The sequence below is a fragment of the Crocuta crocuta genome, unplaced genomic scaffold (assembly GCF_008692635.1).
Source record: "Crocuta crocuta isolate KB4526 unplaced genomic scaffold, BGI_CrCroc_1.0 scaffold564, whole genome shotgun sequence".
NCBI classification, from domain to species: Eukaryota; Metazoa; Chordata; class Mammalia; order Carnivora; family Hyaenidae; genus Crocuta; species Crocuta crocuta.
In genome coordinates, this window is record NW_027533010.1 from 1,426,322 (window position 1) to 1,439,030 (window position 12,709).

The window sequence follows — 12,709 nt, forward strand, 5'->3', positions numbered from 1 at the left end:
GTGGGAGGAAACTACATATCCCGGCATGCCTCGCTCGCGAGCACAATGGAGCCCTGTCGTCATCCGGGTCACGGGGCTGCGCCTTCTGTGAGCCCCGCGGGATTCCGGCCTGGGTCCCGCCCCCGGCGGAGGGCCCTCCTGGGCCGGGAAAACTGCAATTCCCGGCATGCGCCGCCACGGATGCGCTTGCGTACAGGAGCTACCGCACCGGAGCGGGTTAGTTTAAAGCGCTGTTAGTTCCATGGAAACCCGGCTACCTGCTGCGGGACGGAGCTACTGGCGGAAGGATGGACTGTGGGGTAAGGCGACTGTGGCGAGGACTTAATCGGGGAACGGAGGTGCTGGGCCTTCTAGGGAGAGCTGGCAGCTCAGATAAGTCCACCGTCACCTCTGCCTTTTGCCCTTTCTTCTCCCTGGCAGAGTTTAGTCTTGCCCTCGGGACCCTAAGTTATGGCGTTTTTGCGCTTGAGTGGAAACCATTAGGAACTAAGTTTGCATTGGCCTGGCCACCAGGGAGGGCCTCCAGAGAAGCCCCAACACCACCTTTTCTTTATATGTTAGGCTGGAGGTTATTGGTTCCTAGGAAAGCCATTTTGACCTTTTTGTTTGTTTGTTTTTAATTATTGTCACCTGTTGTATTCCCTGATCTGGTTATTAGAATGCAGCTGTCAGGAATTGGCTTTCGTTCATTGAAGTTTCCTCAGTACCTGACAGAATACATGTTCGTTAAATTTTTCTGAATTNATCTGATTATTAGAATGCAGCTGTCAGGAATTGGCTTTCGTTCATTGGTTTCCTCAGTACCTGACAGAATACATGTTCGTTAAATTTTTCTGAATTTTCCTCTTGTTTGTTTGCCACCCACCATGTCCCGTACACTGTGCTAGGCTCTGAAGATAGAGATTAATCTGACCCTACTGTGGAGAAGCTCACAGTCTGGCTTGAACACCCACACACTCCTCATGTCCCTGATTTGCTGGTCTTGGGGCACCCAGGACTAGGTCCCTAAATCCTTCCTGTTCTCCGTTAGCCAGTCTTGCGGCTTTACAAGCCACATGTGTGTTGCGAATTTCAGAATTTAGATCTCCAGTTCACAACTCTCCCCTGAACTCTGTTATCTACACGTTCAGTCATGTGCTAGTCATCTTTCCCGTTTTAAATTTAACCTTTCCAAAACAACTCAGTCTTCTGACTAAAGCTAATTCTTCTGACAGGCTTCCCTTGTCTAAATGAACGGCAGCACCATCTTCCAGTTGCTTCCTTGCTCTCAAATTTCATATCTAATTCATCAGCAAAACCAATCTTTAAAATATGGTTGGACTCTGACCACTTGTTGCTTTTCTGTTGCTATCAACCTGGTCCTAGTCCGTGGCACCACCTGCCTGGGTTATTGTAGCAGCTTCCCAACTGGTCTTCCTACTTCTTTGGTTGTCCACCTAGCATCGCGGGAGGGTATCCGGAGTGATCAGGTAAAAACAGTAAGTTAGATCACAGCACTCCTCAGCTCTGTACCCTCCAATGGCTCTGAGAATCACTGAGAGTAAAGACCAAATCTTTACAATAGCCTTTAAGGCCTGATATGGTCTAGTCCCTTTATTACCTTCTGACCTCACCCCCTATAGTTCTCTTCACTTAATCTCTCCAGCCAAACTTCCCTCCTTACTGTTTGTGAAGATCTCTGCACTCACTGTTGAATCTTTCTGGACTTCTCTGTCACGACTCGCTCCTCCACCTCCTTCACTGTCTTTGCCCAAATAACATCTCAATGAGGCTTTCTTTGATCAGTCTGTTTAAAATGAAAACCAGCACCACTCCTGTCCTTTCCTCTTTCCTACTTTATTTTCCTCATTGCACTATGAGGAAACCAATTTGTTCATTTCCACCAATGAACAAACTATGTGTTTTACTTTATGCCTGTGTTCCTTAGTTGGAATATAAGCTGCACGAGGGCAAGGAATTTTGTCTGTTTTGTTCACTGCTGTATTTCCCAGTGCCTATAACAGTATCCAACTCATGGTAGGCATTTGGGAGATGTTTGTTGGCTTTATGACTTAATGAAGACAATATTACTGAACACATTAATTTCCAATGGTTGTAATAACATCAAGTCCCTGGCCTGTTATTTTAGAACTGACAGCGTATAGTTGTACCTATTGCCAGGTGTAGGAATGGAGCCTATGTCCACTGAAGCAAGTGTCCCTATTTTTTTTTAAGAATTTATTTTTCAGTAATCTGTATACCCAGTGTGGGACTCTAACAACCCCAAGATCAAGAGTCACATTCTCCATCAACTGAGCCAGTCAGGCTCCCCAAAGTTTCCCTTTTCAGTCATCTGGCTTGTATGAGGATATTACTTATGACATTAGTCTTATTCATGCCATCCTTTCAGTGAGGTAACCTACTTAGGAGTTCCTGAGATATACTCTTCCTAAATTGATTTGATAATAATACATTTTTAAAAGTAGCCATGAATGAACGTTTTTAAAACCAAAAGTTTGCACCTCAGTGATTTTATTATTGTTACAATCAAGTATCAGGACTTAGGTTCAAGACTACATTCAATGATATTTACACCTTTTCAAAAACAGGAAAGCACACATAAGTCAAGCCATCGTCTCTTTGCTACAATAGAAGCAATTAAAGCGATATTCTTTTCTTGTAAGACTTAGAAACTCAAAAAGTTTATTTTTTGTAGACCATGAGCTTTTAAGATAGGACTTTAGAAAGGGTCTGCCAAGTGGATTGTTGTTAGAGCCTGCCAAATGAGGGAGAAAAGACAGGGGTGAGTAACTGCAGTGAAAATGAGAATCTCTCCCAGCTCGGCAGATTGACTGGATCCCAGGTAGTTACCCCACTCTTTCTTTAACAGGCTTCCAGGTACTCAGGGACTCTCCATGGTGGATATTAAGGCTGTCTTGCTCTTGCTATTCATCTACCATTGCTTCCGTCTTCGCTTGCTTGGGCTTACCTGACCCTGACATTCCCCCCCCCATTGCAGTGAAGGTTTGTGGAGGGATGGTTTTCAGCTAAGTCTGGGACCTGTTTTTAATCTCCAAAGGGTAGATTGGCTTGTTTAGCTTTCCAGTCGACTTCTTGGATGACTTGAACATGCTCATCAGTGATTCACTAAGAGAATATTTCAAGAACACTGCCATGTTCACTAAGAAGCTTTATGCCCTGCGCGCCACCAGTCTGTCCCAGGCACCTCAGTCTTCCCTTCCTTAGGGTGAATTTTCTGTAAATCTCTTTCCCCTCAGAGTCTGGGGGCCAAGTTTGTTTCTTCCTTTTTGTTTATTTTTTTTCCTCTCTCCATAAGCCTGAGTAGCTTCAGTGTAGATCAGGTGGGTGTGAATGATGATGAAATCAAATTTTTATTCAAACATATAGTGAGTTCCTTTTTTTTTTTTTAAATGAAGCAGTTTAATTTGAATTGTTTTCCATTTTGTTTTTATGGCGAAAATAGCCTACATACTGTAAAGTAAATGAGAGCATTTTATACATATCATGGTACCTTAGGGACATGTCAGCAACACTGTGATTTTTTTCAACAATTATATGCAAACATTTTAGGTGGCATCCTGTATGCCATTCGAAATATGTGGGGAAACTTGCATTCCATTTCCTGTATTTTTTCCCCCAAAATAGACTAATGTTTGCATTAGTATTTTGTGCTTGGCTTCTGGTATAAATTAATAGGGACCATCCTTTATATTATAACCAGCTACCTCCGCCTCACAAGTCGCTAGGGCAGTTGTCCTTCCCCCACTTCCTGGCACTGCTTGTCATTTCTTTTATGGCCTCCTTTTACTTGTTTCTCCACCAGCTATTGCCTGGGACTACTGTGTATCAGTTAGTTTTGTTGCAAGCAGCAGAAAAAAGTGATTAAAACAAAAGAAAAAGTTTCTTTTTCTTAAGTAAGCAGATTGGATGTTACTAGTTTTGCAAAAAAAAAAAAAGAAAAGAAAGGCTAATCTGAGCTTCTTTGGCCTTTTCCTTGTGTTTCTCAGATGCTGGTGATCCCTAGCTCTTTATTTGTATTTAAAAGTAAGGTACTACATGGCTAACTGAAAGAAAGCTCTCAAAACTCTGGTCCTCATATGGGGAAGGAAAGGACAGGAGCCATCACTTCAGGGTTTTTTTTAATGGGAAAAACAAAATCCTTCCCAGAAGCTCCTTGCAAACTTTTTGCCTAAAGCCTCATTGGGCAGAATGTGTCCTATGGGTGTGTCATTCCAAAGAAGCCCAGGGGCGTGAACTTTTCAGCTTCTTTTAGAGAGAGAACAAAGGAGCCAACTATGTCTACCCCAAACCTTACTAAACAGCTTTTTATATTTTCTCCTCACGTCAGGCCTGGTTTTTTTCTAGGTGGACAGTAAGGAGACAGCAGATGACAGAAAATGAAATGGAGGGTAAATCCATGTGGTGTTTCTCCACTGTTACCCTTCCATTTTCTCCCCACCCCACACTAGTGGTGGTTTCCCTAACCTGAGCCCTGGTTTCCTGGAGGCTCTTCCTTCTATTACCTGAGAAACACTATCTGGGTTCTTGTGGTGACATGAACAGGAGTCTCCAAATCTGGCTTTTTTCAGAAACCTAGATGAACCTAACTTCAAATCTTTGTATATCCAAAGACTCCTTTATCTATATGTACCTTTGTCTTTCCCTTGAGGAAAAATTGAAAGCATGGAAGGAAATTAATAATAAAGAGCTTCTTTACCCCTGTGTCCTTAAGCTAATTGTTAACAGAAAATCTTTTTAAAAATTCAAATTATATGTCAGAAATGCTTTCTGCTTCTTAAAGGAAAATAAAAGAGAGAAATCCTGGTCAGAAGCACTAAAATAAGAGTAAAAAGAAAATTGTACCCTTTGACCTTTATCATTCCATTTCCCCCTCCCTCCAGACCATTCTATTCTGTTTCAACCTTTTTTAAAATTCCACATACAAGTAATATCAGACAGTATTTTTCTTTCTTTGTTTTGTTTATCTCACTTTAGCATAATGCCCTCTAGATTCATCCATGTTGTTGTGAATGGCAGAATTTCCTTTCTTCTTAGAGCTGAATAATATTAAGTATACACATACACACACTCATGTATATATATATCATATTTTCTTTATCCATTTATCTGTTGAAGAATAAGGACATGTAGGTTGTTTCTCTATCTTGACTATTCTGAATAATGCTGCTATGAACATGAGTGAGGAGGCACATCTTCAAAAATGATGTCTTTGATTCCTTTGGATATATACCAAGGAGTGGGATTGCTGGATCATATGGTAGTTCTATTTTTAAATTTTTTGATGAACTTCCATAATGTTTTCCATAATGGCTGTACCATTTTATATTCCCACCAACAATGAGTAAGGCTTCTCATTTCTCTAAATCTTCACCAACATTTGCAGTCTATCTTTTTGATAATAGCTACCCTAAGAGATGTGAGGTGGATACTCACTGTGGCTCTGATTTGCATTTCCCTCATAGTTAGTGATAATGCACCCTCTCATTTATCTATTGGCTGTGTGTACATTGGGGAAAATGTCTATTCAGGTCCTCTGCCCATTTTTTATTTGGATTCTTTGCTTGTTTGCAACTGAGTTATATTTTGGACATTAACTCCTGATCTGTGGCATGTAATTATCTTCCACCATTCTGTAGGTTACCTTTTCAAATAAGAAGTTCTGAAGATTTAATGTATAGCTGGGTAATATAGTTAGTAATCTATTGTATAGTTGAAAGTTATAAGTGGGTCTTAAGCATTGTTACCACACACAGACACACACACACACACACACACACACACACAGAGTTAACTATATTACCCATGTGGGGTAATGTTTTAATTATCTTGATCTTGGTAACCATTCTACAGTGTATGTTTATATCAAATCATCATATTGTATGCTTTAAATATATTTAATTATATTCAATTATTCCTCACTAAAGTTTAAAAAAAGAAGAAGGAAAAGAGAATAGGCCATTCTCTGAGACCTGTGGAAAGAAGATAAAAGGTGATTGGAGAGCTATTTCGGGATGAAGATCCATGTCCTTTATGGACACCTCCTTTTCGCAGGGCCCCACCATGATTCTTGCTCCCTTAAATCCTGCCATCAGTTTTCCCACTTTAATTCTTGCCTTGAGTGATGGAGATGACCTTATGACCTTCAGTGACTGGGACCTGAGGTAGTCATCACTTCCACTGCCGCGGAAGTGAGAGGAGAGAAATCTGATTATACAGAAAACAGGAGAGAAAATATGTGTTCCTAATATCTGAAATGGGATCTTTGTGAACATGTTTCTATAGGAATACCGTTGCAGTAATGTTTAAGGTTTGCAGGCTGGTTAGTATAGAAATGTCTATATAGGATGGAGTTGCAGGAAAATGTCCTTAAAGTTTCTTTCCATCGTTGACCTTGTCATTGAACTTTGGGTCTATGATTCACTTATATGTTGGGACTGCTTCTATGCTAATTCTGCCTAATTTGTCACTAATATTTCAAAAAAGTCTTGCTACTCCCAGTTACTCTTAGACAGTTTGGGGAGAAAAGTCTGGAAATTTAATATCAATAGCTATAGAAGAGTCTTTGCTAGGCTATGAAGTTAAGTTTGCAAATTATTTTTAAAACTGCTGTGTCAGTGTAGTTAGTAAATTTATTTTACAACAGTTGCTCAGGGGGTGCCTGGGTGGCTCAGTCAGTTAAGTGTCCAACTCTTGGTTTTGGCTCAGGTCGTGATCTCAGTTTTGGGATTTCGAATCCCACGGTGGGCTCTGTGCTAGCAGTAGCAGTGCAGAGCCTGCTTGGGATTCTCTCTCTTTCCGCTGTCTCTCTGCCCCTACCCTGCTTGTGCACTGTCTCTGTCTCCTTCAAAATAGATAGATAGAGGGGCGCCTCGGTGGCTGAGTTGGTTAAGCGTCCGACTTTGGCTCAGGTCATGACCTCACGGTTCGTGGGTTCGAGCCCCGTGTCGGGCTCTGTGCTGAAAGCTAGCTCAGAGCCTGGAGCCTGCTTCAGATTCTGTGTCTGTCTGTCTCTCTCTCTGATCCTCCCCTGCTCATGCTGTCTCTTTCTCTCTCTCAGAAATAAATTTGAAAAAAAAATTAAAAAATAGATAAATAGATAAAATAAATAGCTTAGAAGTCTCAGTGTAGACTTTTTTTCTGACAGGTTGATTGGAATAGGTTTTATTTATTTTGAGAGAAGGAGAGAGACTGTGGGGTGGGGTAGAGAGAGAAGGAGAGAGAGAGAGAGAAAGAGAGAGAGAGAGAGAAAGAGAGAACTCCAAGCAGGCTCCATGTTGCCAGTGTGTAGCCAGACTTGGAGCTCGATCTCATGAACTGTGAGATCATAACCTGACCCAAAACCAAGAGTCAGACACTTAACCAACTGAGCCACCCAGGTGCCCCAGGTTGGAATTTGTTAAAATGACAATGGCTGGTAATGAAAGAGTAATAGTTCCCTCAGCTAAGTCATAGGTCCTAGTACGTGTCTAAAAGTAGCAGATAGGATGGATTAGATTATGATGCAATAACAAACTACTCAATAATCTCAGTGGCTTATAACATCATAAGTTTATTGCCCACTCACAATGGATGTCACGGACAGGTCATGGCTCTGCTTCATGTCTTCATCTTGGCACATGAGACAGGCACTGTCTGGGTTGTTGCCTGTCTCATGGAGTGGGAGAAAGAAGGAGATGATGAAAGACAAGTTGGCTCTTAAAGCTTCCACCCACATAAGTTGACCAAAGCAAAAACACATGGCCATTTCTGACCTCAACAGGACAGGGATGTATAATTGTCCCATAAAAAGGGACAGTGACTATTTTGAACCATAATAGAACCTACTATACTACTATACTAATAATGTGACTTTAATCTCAGGTGCAAATGTCCAGGCAGGTCCTCTCTCCAACCCACATCAATGCTACAGCTTCTGAAACATTCACAGTACTTCAGCAGAGGATGAGAATAGTTGAGGAACAGACCAGTTCTCTGAGGGATGACCTAATAATGTTGGACTTTGGTGAAAGAAGGTAACAACAAAATGAACTAGATCTTTGTAAATTGAAGAATTTTGCTTCACTGGTTATCAATAAGGAGTCATAGTGTGAATGGTTTGGCTGATGAAATAGGTGTTTATGAAAGAAGTGAGGAAAAGTTTCCATTTGAACATTAATTGGAAACTAATGGCAAGATAATTGTTATCATGTAAGAGGTACTACCACTATTCCCCTAAATAGATATTTAAAGTGTGCTAATTAGGTGCACAAACGGTGATATCCTGTTCATCTTCAAAACTTGATTGAAGCATGGAGGAGGGCACTTGTTGGGATGAGCACTGGGTGTTACTTGGAAACCAACTTGACAATAAATTACTTAAGAAAAAAAAAACTTGATTGAAAACAAATGTGGAATTATTTGTATAATTAGAAAAAATTTGGTTCTTATTTTTTAAATCAAAAATAGACTTCAATATTAGTTAAGGTGAACATTTAAGCCTGCTCCATGATATTGAAATGGTTTTCATTTTCTTTCCCAGACTAATTGTAAATTATAAGAAAGGCATTAACCAATTTGACAATAAATTATTTTTAAAAAAGAAAGGCTTTAAGTCTTTAAAAGCATTTTCTCCCCTTGGCTAAAAAAGATATTGCCATTAAAAGTTGGATTATCGATGGCCTGAGGAATCTGGGTGCTTAAGCAGGCAATATCAAATTTACTGCTGTGATTGTCTTTAAGATTACATACAGATTTCCTTTGTGTTTCTGATGAAAACCTAAAATAATTATAACTGGTATTATAGCACCTATAGAGTGAATAATTCTTCACTTAAAGATTAAATCTGTATGGATGTTGAGTATGTTAGAATAAAGTAGGAATGTTTAGGGGCACCTGGGTGGCTCAGTCATTTAAGTGTCTAACTCTTGATTTCGGCTTAGGTCATGACCTCACTGTTAAAGAGTTCCAGCCCTACATTGGGTTGTGTGTGACAACATGGAGCCTGCTTGGGATTGGGATTCTTTCTCTCCCTCTCTGCTATCTCTCTCTCTCTCTCAAAATAAATGAACATTTAAAAAAAGATAGGAATGTTTATTATGACCTTATTTAAAATTTTTCTAAAAATATATGAGTATATTGTCTCCATGCTAACTTTAATTCTTAGTTTAGGGGGTGCCTGGGTGGCTCAGTCGGTTAAGTGTCCGACTTTGGCTCAGGTCATGATCTCACAGTTTGTGGATTCAAGCCCTGCATCAGCCTCTGTGCTGACTGCGCAGAGCCTGGAGCCTGCTTCAGATTCTGTGTCTCCCTCTCTCTCTCTGCCCCTCCCCTGCTTGTACTCTGTCTCTCTGTCTCTCTCTGTCTCTCTCTCTCTCTCTCAAAAATAAACATTAATTCTTAGTTTATAGATTTAGATTTATCATGTTTTAGGAATCACATAAAAGTTTACAAAAAATTCACATTAAAAGAAACAACCATAAAGTCAGTGGTCTTTATCTATCTGACAGTAGTCTCATCCTCAATACTTAATGGTGCCTTCTATATTTAAATTTGGAGAAGTGAATGGATGCTTGTTAACTAAGGAGTCTAATTTATATTCTTGGTAGAAATGTTACATTGACCTGCTGGTTGGGATTACCATAGTAAACATTGCATTACATAATATTATTAAATTGGGATCTTTGTCCAGAGGCCAGCTGGAAGCTCCTAAATGTTTAGGAGAGGCTGTGAGCCAGAACATCATTAGTCCTATCCAGAATGAAGTCATGTGTTCAGGAAAAACAGATATTCTATGGAAGAACTGTGAGTTTCTGGTAAATCGAATGTGCCGTCTGGAAAGCCTCATCCAGTCCTTGAAGATGAACATCTTTCGTCTGCAAACTGAAAAGGATTTGAATCCACGGAAAACAGGTACAGAGAGAAGATAATCATCAGAAATTTGATCCTATATGGGTGTTTAATGAGTTTATGATTCTTTTCGTTTCCTTATCTTCTTTCAACTGCTTGATAATCCTTCTCTGCTGTTGGGTAGCTTTTGTGAAGGATCGACTGAATGCAATACAGGAGGAACATACCAAGGACCTGAAGCTGTTACATCTTGAAGTAATGAATTTGCGCCAGCAACTAAGAGATGTAAAAGAGGAAGAAGACAAGGCACAAGAAGAAGTGCAAAGGTTGACTGCCACCCTGGAGATTGCTTCAGAGACCAAGGTTTGAATCCAGATTTCTGAAATACAGACTCACTATTATCTGTGAACTGGAGGACACAACAGACCCATAAAATTGACTTTTAAAAATAGGTGATGTGATGTAAGGGTTCTTGACATTACTAAGTTATCTGCATTGATAATTTATAAACTATTGTGTGCTATCAGTAATGTAATATTTATAGAGCCCTTACCCTATACACATGAAAGTGAGAGTCCAGAGATATGAGGTAGCATCCCTGCTCTTCAAAGAGCTTACATGCTAGGTGGGACAACAAGGAATAGCATGAAGTACTAAGTAGAGAAAATATAAGGGCATAGGAAATGATAAAGCACAGTGTGGGATAAACAGTGAATATTGAGGAGTAAGTGTTTCACATTCAGGTGGGTTTGAGAGAGTAGGTATGCCAATCTAGAGTAGATTAGGGGAAACTTCAATTAAGAGATAAACATGAGCTAGAAGGTAGGGTAGAGAGATGAAAATTTAACAGATAGCAAACACGTTATTTTTAATTTTTTTAAAAACGCATGACATAGGATATTATTGTCTCTGTTTTAGTAATAAAAGTATTGGGGCCCAGAGAGAACTCATTTTCTCTAGGATCACACTTCCTTGTTTTCTTACTGTTACCCAGGTTTGAACGTAGCTCTTTCCACTGGTACAATTAGAGGAAATGCATAAACTGGGCTGACAGCAATGAGGATTTGTTTGTAGCAAATAAACTAGAAATTAGCTAGAGATCACATTATAGAGGATTTCAGAATCAGGAATAATCAATAGTTGGGCTTGATTGGATGGAGGGTGATTAACATTTTGATAAGGAAATGACATAAAAACAGGCAAAGTAATCTGGCAGTAGTGTGGAGTTTTGGGAAACCAATTAGGATTCCATTGTATGACTTGGGGCATTAGCCTTATTAGGTCTGACCTGGGATTGTGGCATTTTGAAAAGAGAGAAAGAGATTCTATGAAGAAAGATATGCTAGAACCTGGTACTGGACAGGAGCTGAGTGAGAGTAGGAAAGAAGGCAAAGATGACTGAGGTTCTACATCAGTAACAATTGGATTGTGGTGCCATTAATAGTGACATAAAAGAAAATAAATAGTGAAAGCTTTGTTTTTTTGTTTATATATTTATTTATTTTTGAAAGAGAGAAAGCAAGTGCACACGTACACACAAGCGGGGCAGGGACTGGGGGCGGGGTGGGGGGACACAGGATCTGAAGCAGGCTCTGCATGGACAGTATAGAGCCCAGTGTGGGGCTTGAACTCATGAACCGTGAGATCATGACCTGAACTCATGGCAGACGCTTAACCAACTGAGCTACCCAGGTGCCACTGAAAGCTGTGTTTTTGATCTTCACTTCCTAAGCATGGATAATATTTGAGGCTAGAAGAAATAGAATACTTAAAAAAACAAAACAAAACAAACAAACAAAAAGGAATATATCCTGTAAGTAAGAGTTCTATCAATTACCAGATTCTTTCATTACTGAATTTTATTTACAAAGTGAATGTGATTAATCACTTTTTATGGTCTAAAAGGGAAAATGATAGAAGTCATGAATCAAAGTAGTAAAATAACCTTCTGTTTAGATATCTCATTGTAATAATTACTTCAGACTCAAAATAAGTGTTTATAACCATATTCAGAATAGCATTTATAGGTTGCTAGAAAAGAGTCTAGATTTGAACTGATGGGCCTATAGACAGTTTCTTTTTTTCTTTTTTTTTTTTTCAGTTCTGAGTTCTCAATTCTTTTTTCTTTTTTTACAAATAGTTTATTGTCAAATTGGTTTCCATATAACACCCAGTGCTCATCCACACAAGTGCCCTCCTCCANGTTTCTTTTTATCATTTCAGATTATTTAGAACCTTTTCTCCTTCTACTTTTAGAAGAATGCAGCCATTATTGAAGAGGAACTGAAGACCACAAAACGTAAAATGAACCTGAGAATTCAGGAGGTAGGATGAAAAAGATGGTAGGGGGTTGGGGGGCAGGCATTGGAATTGCCGGGGAGAAGTTAAGAAAGTAGAAAGAATGAAAAACTTTGAAGAAGAAAATATGTTACTATGTAGTAGGAAGACTTTAAAAATATACCACATGAAATTCAAGTGCAAATGGCTGCCCTTATTTGACACTAAGAATTCCTTTTGCCTCAATATGGTCATACAGCCAGAAATAAAATAAGTGCTTTGTGAGCCAGAAAGGAAATTAGTTACCATATTAATTACAATATTCATATGGTAGAGCTAAGTGAACACCTTCATACAAAGACCTTTTAAACTAATGTTGTGTTTAAAACAAGCAGCTTTTAAGAAGCCTGCTCATCTAATTTTACCTTGAAACCTCCATTTCAGCCTAAGTTTTAGTAGATAACAGATTGGGAATTGTGAAGTAGGTGGCTGCTAAAAGTTGCTGGACTAAAAATTGGCAGCTGAAAACAGTGGAAGAGTCGGGAGAATTAGTGATCCAACATATCCTGGCCTAAAAACCTCAATA

The 12,709-nt window shown here is 39.5% G+C and overlaps 1 protein-coding gene across 9 annotated transcripts in view; it reads left to right on the forward strand.

The window, feature by feature from the left end:
• The first annotated feature begins 228 nt into the window (after positions 1-228).
• Positions 229-12,709, forward strand: part of CCDC150 (coiled-coil domain containing 150) — a 98,023-nt gene continuing 85,542 nt past the window's right edge. For 8 of the 9 annotated variants that reach the window (XR_013330671.1, XM_077745788.1, XM_077745789.1 and 5 more), the window contains exons 1-5: positions 229-299; positions 7,882-8,033; positions 9,689-9,909; positions 10,031-10,209; positions 12,103-12,171. Coding sequence is in view for 8 of the 9 variants with exons in the window: in XM_077745788.1 (XP_077601914.1) it covers positions 288-299; positions 7,882-8,033; positions 9,689-9,909; positions 10,031-10,209; positions 12,103-12,171 (633 nt within the window). In the remaining variant the exon portion in view is untranslated. Of the gene's footprint in view, positions 300-7,881; positions 8,034-9,688; positions 9,910-10,030; positions 10,210-12,102; positions 12,172-12,709 lie in introns of those variants that run through there. The other variant, XM_077745793.1, reaches the window with a different exon arrangement.